We start from the raw sequence: 7707 nt of genomic DNA, 5'->3' as shown, positions 1-7707 counted from the left end.
GTCACTTAGTATTACGATCTAATGGTATTTTACTTTACTTGTAAATGAAATGTTTTATGTTCGATTATCGTCAAATGTAGGTTTGAGCCACATTATTGCTAGCCGATTGTGAGGCTAATCTCACATTCTTTCCCTTAGTGTAAATAATATATTTTGTTCAAAAAAAAAAAAAAAAACTTGTGTCCACCATAAAACCTGAAAATTATAACAACTGCTAGAGAGGTTATGGGATAGAAACTTCGATATGTTTGTCTGATTAGGTCAATTCTTGAACTAGACATGTGTATAAAGTACTTACACACAATGCTATATATTTTAATTTTCACATATGATTATACTATCGGTGTTACATGGTGTGTGTAAGTCTATTGATCAAGGTGAAAGAAAAAATAATAAGGCTCATATCTTTGTGAGAAGTGCTTTAAAAATTAGGGTAATTAGTTGTCATAATCAATTTTTGACATTTGGTTGTAGAAATGATCAGTTTTTAGTTATGCCGACATATCGACGACATAACAATCACACAATGATGATATAATGACGATATGTAAAAACTGATCATTGTTTCAACCAACTCTTAAAAAATGAACATTCCAATTAGTTACCGTAAAAACTATGTGATTCGTCCCAACTGAAGTGTTTTCCTTCGTAGCGAAGTATTTTTTTTGTTTATGAAATGACATTCTATTCTAAAAGTGGGGGTATTTGGCTTAACCTACATAATACCTCAACCATAACTCTTTGGTTTCGAATACACAACTTATGTGAGTCAAATTTGAACCTTATACTTCCACGTGAACGAAAAATATTAATATACCATAGGAGAGTTAAAAAGAAAAGGGTAAATAAGGGGAAGGAGTCAAATTTTGGAGCTGACTGATTGAAATAAATGGAGAAAACCCAAAACAAAATAGTTTGGTCTTTTTCTTTTCGGTATTTTGTGTAGTTGTATGTAGAGAGTGGAAGTAGTACTAGTGTGGTGGAGGACGTGTAGATATACAGTAGAGAGAGAGAGCAGACGCAATGATGAGATCACAGAGATCTTTAATCCTCTTTCTGACCAAACACTGCCAACCTTACCACTGCCATCATAAACTCCCCCTATACTATACCTATAGGAGAATACCAATTAAACTGTATATTTCACTCATCTTCCCCCTATAATTCCCCCCAATTTTTCTCTTTCTCTCTCTAGAATTTGGGATTTGGTCTTCTTGTTGTTGGGTTTGCCTGCTCTGCTGGCTATTGTTAACCCCTATGACCAGTTTTGGTAATTAGGTCAAGTGAGTCAGTCCACATAATAGGGCTGAAGAAGCAAGTGCACAATTAAGAGGCACAAATACCAAAAGTAGAGAGAGAGAGAGAGAGAGATGGGTTAGGCAGGCAAGGGAGCTGGTTTAGCCTCTCTCTTTTAGTCTGGTTTGGGTTTAATTACGGGAGGACCCTTTTGGAAAAAATTGGTGGTGGTGGTGGGGTTGTTTGTGATATGGAACTGAAAACATTGAATGGCAGAACCTTTTGGGAGAACCAGAAGCAGAAGAAGCAGAACCAGGAAAAGCAGAAGCACCTTCAGGGCTCAGAGGGGAGGTGGCAGCACAAGCATCAGGAGGTCACACCAGCAAAGAAAAACCACTAGCAAAAAAAAAAGTCTATTTGCAAAAGTACTTGTTTGTAGAAGCAGAAGCAGTTGTACTGTTCCATTAAAAACTGGAAGAGGAAAATCACAAGGGTCTGACTCTGGATCCTCAAAGGATTCACCACCACCATTATCTCCACCAAAACCCAATTCTCAATTTTAACCATCTTGTCCAAGAAGAAGAAGAAGAAGAAACCCAGCAACAAACCCAGCAGAATCACCACCAAGCTTTCAACTTTCCGTATCTCCACCAAGACCCACATACCCAGCAGCATTTCTTTGGAGAAACCCGGCAGTTGCAGCTGCAAGAACAGCAGCAAACCCAGCAGAGAGCTCCAAAGAAACGCAGCTTCACTTCTTCTTCTTCTTCTTCTTCAACTTTGGTGGAACAGAGCATCGAATATGCAAGATCAAAAATGGGAGATTCCCACCACCACCACCTCAACAACCACCAAGCAACCACGTCGTCTCGCCTGGGGATAAGGCCGCCGTCATCCGGCGGAGGAGTCAGCACCGACATCGTGGAGGTGGTACGAGGCAGCCACATTGTCCGGGCGACGGGCCGGAAAGACAGGCACAGCAAGGTTTGCACGGCAAAAGGCCCGAGGGACCGCCGCGTCCGGCTCGCCGCTCACACCGCCATTCAGTTCTACGACGTCCAGGACCGGCTTGGGTATGACCGACCCAGCAAGGCCGTCGATTGGCTAATCAAGAAGGCCAAGGCCGCCATAGACGAGCTCGAGGAGCTTCCCTCATGGAACCCACATTCCATTTCGACCACCGCGGCTGTTCCAGCCATGGAGACCCAGAACCCGTCCGCCACCGGCATCCACTGCTTCGCAGCAGTGGACGCAATTGGGTCTGCTAATCGAAGAACAATGGTGGGGAGTGGAGTTTCGGAGCAGCAATTTGCTCAGAACCCAAATAGCAACTCGACTTTCCTCCCACCGTCGCTCGACTCGGACGCCATTGCAGACACCATCAAGTCCTTTTTCCCAATGGGTGCTTCCGCCGCCGCAGCTGCCGCCGAGTCTCCATCGTCGACGATACAGTTCCATCAGAACTACCCACCTGATTTGCTCTCTAAAACCAGCAGCCAGAGCCAAGATCTGCGCCTCTCCCTGCAGTCCTTCCAAGACCCAATTCTCCTCCACCACCACGACGCCCAAAATCAGCACCACCACGCTCAGACCCATCAAAACGAGCAAACCCTTTTCTCCGGATCCCAAAACCAGCTCGGGTTTGATGGGTCCCCCGGCTCGTGGGCAGAGCATCACCACAACCAACAACAGCAAGAGATGAACAGATTCCAGAGAATGGTGGCTTGGGACAGCGGTGGTAACGGCGGACCATCGTCGGCAGGCGGGTTTATATTCAATTCGCTGCTACCAACACAGCAGGGTAGTACTAGTCCTTTGCAACAGCAGCAGCCGTCGTTGTTCGGCCAAAGTCAGTTCTTTTCTCAGAGGGGACCCCTTCAGTCCAGTAACTCGCCGTCAGTTCGTGCTTGGATGGTGGACCAGCAAAACCAACAATCCATTTCTCACGACCATCATCATCAAATCTCGCAATCCATTCATCACCAACAGTCCATTTCCGGCATGGGATTCGCCTCCGGAGGCGGATTCTCCGGGTTCCACATCCCGGCACGAATTCACGGCGAGGAGGAGCACGACGGTACTTCCGACAAGCCGTCCTCTGCTTCCTCCAATTCTCGCCATTGAACCAAAGAAATAGACTGAACTTCTCTTCAAAAGGTGCTACCTTTGCAAATTTTGGTTCTGTTTTTCAAGCCCGTTTTGCTTGTTTTGGATGAATTTTCACATTGTTAGCTTGTTGTGTTGGTTTGTGTTATTGCAGGGCTCAAGCTCTCATCTCATCTCTGCCTTCCACAGAGAGATTACAAGAGCTACCTGTTGGTTCCCAATTCATATATGGCCAGGAGACGATTTTTCGGTCGCTTTGTTCAATGGCGTGCGCCTTGGGAAGAAGAAATCTGAGTGCATTTTCGGGTTTTTATCGATCCCTCGGTTCGTTTTAGCTTTTATTTCATCAGTTTGTTGCTTCTTGTTTTAGAAGTTCTGTTTTCATGTTTGAGATGAGCTTTCAAAGCTCAAACTTTTTGCTTGCTCTATGTTGGATTTGTGTTTCTGTTGCTAGACTAGCAGTATGTTGCTAAATTTGACTTGTTTCATTCCTAGAGTTAAATGCAATTCTGTGTTTTGATACATTAGCACAAACCCGAGCCTCCAAATTCTGAATTCTTCCGAAAGTTTGAGAGAACCCCAGATCACCCAATATAGGAAATTTGCAGATTTTAGCCTCTTTTATTCCAGAAATGAAAGAGAAGCACAAAGGGAATTGGGGCCTTTTTTCTTCATCTCATTTGGAAATAGTAAACTTCATTGCGAGAAAGAGAGTCTGTAGTTCCCTTTGTCATTCTTTTGTTCTTTACTACTTTTGAGTGAAAGGGTACATAGTCCTCAGCAGCTTGCCTCAAACCTTCAAAAACAAATTGAAGCAGAATGTATTGGCTTTTCCATCTCTATCATTTCCTTTCCTTTCCTTTCCTTTCCTTTTGCTTCATGCAAGTCTCTGTCCTTGTTTCCGAAGATGGAACAGAAGTCATTTTCCATAAACAGTAGAAATTGTTGGGGATGGAGTAGACTAATAGCTTGTTGTTTAAGTCCATTTTCTTCCCAAAGATGCAATCTTTGGTAAATTCCCAACTTAAGCAGGGTTTTCCCTTTTAGCTCCATATTGCTCTGCTTTGGCATTGCAGTATATAAGGAGTAAAATTTGAATGTGGAGACTAGGATTTTGAAATGGCTAAAACGGCTCGTTTGTGTGAAAGTGATAGCATAGTTTGATGAATCTTGAAAACCACATTTACCCAATTGAGTGTGAGCTGAACATGGTCCTGTCTGCACTTTGACTCCAACAAGAATAACTGTCAACCTTTCTACCTACATTGAATCCCTTTTTTTTTTTACCTCAACTGGTAGAATTTTAGTTCAACTAGCTTAGTTTGGTTTAACTGACTTGGGTAGGGTGTCTGACTGCATCATCTGTAGGGACGCCATTCATAAAAACTATTGAACCCTTGTATTTTGATATCACTGGATTTCACACTGGACGCATCCGATGTGATAGCCACCTTAGTAAAGGTTGTTCCCTTAAAATCACTGGAACAACTTGCATTTCAACTTTTTCGCATAACATTGCATCATTAGTTTGAGACACTGTCAGAGTCGCACGCCCCTGGAGGCATAACCGGTGTAGGTAAGTCTCCCTTCAAAGTTTCATTTGAGTTTTGACACAAGGGTGTGTTCATGCTTTGAAGGAATCTAAGGGTCATGGTCTATGTGATATAGAATGAGTAGGGTAAAGACCAAGTGGGGTTAAGTGGAGTACATCTGCTGGAGGAGGGAGCCATGAAAGGGAGGGTATTGGGATGATCACAAAAACTCTCAATTATGGAGAGAGAATACCCAGATGGATACCACCAAAATTCTGGTACTTGCCCATCTGTCTATAATGGTCCCCTTTCCTCTCTACCCCTTGTAAATCTCAGTGCCTAACAAAAGCCTTTTAAGACCCCCTAGCTGGAAATTTCCCCTTTTTATTTTTATTTTTATTTTTTTTCCTTCAAGATAAAACACCTACTAGCTAGCTTCTATTGAGATGGCGACACTGCAATAGAAAGTGAATGCAAGTATGGAGAGCCCCCCCTTATTGTTTTTTGATTCCATATAAGAATCAATAGTTTTCGATTATTTTTTCGCAGGATAATATTTGAAAAGAAACCTAAAAGATGGACGGTTGGAATCTGAGTTGCATTGGAGTTGTGATCGCATGTAATCCCACTTCAATTTTTTAAAAGAATTCCTTTCGAGTTACTATCACTTTTAGCTCTCTTTGTTATTATTCGTAGGATGGTTGGAATTTGAGTTGCATTGGAATTGTGCTCACTTGCAATCTCACTTCAATTCACTGGAGGGATTCCTCTTGAGTTGCTATCACTTTTAGCGCTCTTTGTTGCTATTCATAGGACGGTTGAGATCTGAGTCGCATGGGAATTGTGCTTACATGCAATCCCACTTCGATTCTCGAAAGGAATTCCTCGTGTTACTATCGTTTTTACCGCTCTTTGTTTCTATTCATAGGAATTCCTTTCGAGTTACTACCACTTTTAGCACTCTGTCAATATTCGTGTTCAAGGGAGTGAATAAATATAATGTAGATTTACACATTTTTTCCACTTCTTAAAAGAGGGGGAGCCCTATGTAGCTTCCCCGTTGGAGCAAAATAGTTTAAATCCCCATTTTCCCACCCCGGAAGTGAAACTTCAGCATTCCGAATTAAGCTCCGATGGAAGAAGATTAAAAATGATTTAAGTCGAGGAATGTATTGTCGGGGTTTAAGGATGATTTCTGCAGAAAGATTTAACAAATGATAAAAGGGTGAAGGCTTAAGAGTGTTTTAGAAAAACTTAGGTGAAACGGATTTACTGTATCTTATCATTTTAGACCACTAAAACAAGACCATGTCTCTCTTCATGTCGCATTGTTTTAGAGGCTCGGAACGCTACGATAGTACTGAACTCGTCTCCTTATATCATGTCTGGATGTAGACGACCAAACAAACCAAATAAAGCATGTGGGTAATGAATGGACAATGTGAATCTAATATGTTAATTAGCTGTAATCTAATATATTATCTGTTCACGCATGTAAGGTCGGTCCCTGCATGCTGGTTTTCTGCTCTACAGCTTTTGGGCCATAATCCACCCAACATTCATACAATTTCTAATTCATTAGTTAATACAGCATTAAAAACACAAAAAAAATAATTAGAGATTAAAAGATTCAAATATTGGGTTGAGCAGTTGCGATTATAGGTTAAGGACACACACATGATCTAGAATTAATTGCACGGGTGGGCATTAAAAATAACAAGTAATATATTTATGCCATAAAATAAGAACCATAAGAATCCAAGATACAAAGCCCATGAGCTCGCACCAACCACAAATGTACAAAAGCAGCACACAATGAAAATGACCCCTATTCTATGAGAAACTTTTCAATGTGCCAGTAACACGTCTGATACACCAAGTATCATAATTTAAGTTGTTAAAAAACAAATTCTAAGTATCCAACGACTTATGACACACTGAATTTTTTTTCCCTTTTCTACAAGAGTTGTTTTATGGGGAGAGAGAGGATAGACGTCGAGGTATTTAGGATTGGCAATGATGGGTGGGGAGAGGAGAAGAACATTCTACATATTTCAAGAGATCGTGACCAAAGATTTTGAGTTGACGAACCCTCACAATGTATTTGTTGGTAGAAAGTTTAAAGAAAGTTTAAGGAAGGTTGCAGTGTTTTGGCCGGGAGGGAGGAAGAAGACGACGCCATAAGAAAAGAAAAACCTAGACCTAAGAGAAAACCAAGATGAGGGACACCTTGTAAAATTATGTCTCCTTGTATTAACATATGAAAATAGTGCTCCTTAATACTACAGTATAATGGTATTAGTACCATACATACAAAGTTGGTAGGAATCCTACACTAATTACAATGAGAAATTACATTCCTATGCAGTAATTATGGAGAAGAACACCTGCTGCACTTTTTAAAAATTTCGCCCTTTAGTTTTCCATTTTTTTTTAACAAACGATATTATTGAATTTAGTGTAGGAGTGGGCTAAGCCTCATAATAAGTTAACAATAATGTCCTTTAGTTTTCCTTTTATTATTCAATTTAGTGGCTAGCAACGAGAAGGAAGTGTAGCTGGTTCAAGGGGAGTGCATAAATCAATTCTCTTCGCACACTATTTTTCTCGTTCTACACACTTCTTTTGATTTATGGCTATTAGATTGATTATAAATTAAACAGAAACAATGACATGATTAAACACAAATGTGCATGAGAGAAAAATGGTGTGGTTATCATCTAATTAACTCTTCAATTATCCATGTTTGTTTAGTTTAGTGGCACGCAATTTTCACTTTCTAACTATGTTAGAGGAGATGGTAGGTTAAAATCTCGTGCACGGCCACTACAAC

The 7707-nt window shown here is 41.0% G+C and overlaps 1 protein-coding gene across 1 annotated transcript; it reads left to right on the top strand.

Annotated features, from left to right (window-relative positions):
* Window positions 1-996: 996 nt before the first annotated feature.
* On the top strand, window positions 997-3864 carry LOC126614358 (transcription factor TCP4-like). Its single transcript, XM_050281972.1, has 2 exons — window positions 997-3393; window positions 3497-3864. The coding sequence occupies exon 1, from the start codon at window positions 2053-2055 to the stop codon at window positions 3358-3360; it is 1308 nt and encodes a 435-aa protein (XP_050137929.1). The 5' UTR covers window positions 997-2052; the 3' UTR covers window positions 3361-3393; window positions 3497-3864.
* The last annotated feature ends 3843 nt before the right edge of the window (window positions 3865-7707 follow it).

The sequence above is a fragment of the Malus sylvestris genome, chromosome 3 (assembly GCF_916048215.2).
Source record: "Malus sylvestris chromosome 3, drMalSylv7.2, whole genome shotgun sequence".
Lineage (NCBI taxonomy): Eukaryota > Viridiplantae > Streptophyta > Magnoliopsida > Rosales > Rosaceae > Malus > Malus sylvestris.
Note: the sequence above shows the minus strand (reverse complement) of the source record. Positions and strands in the feature narration are given on the sequence as shown.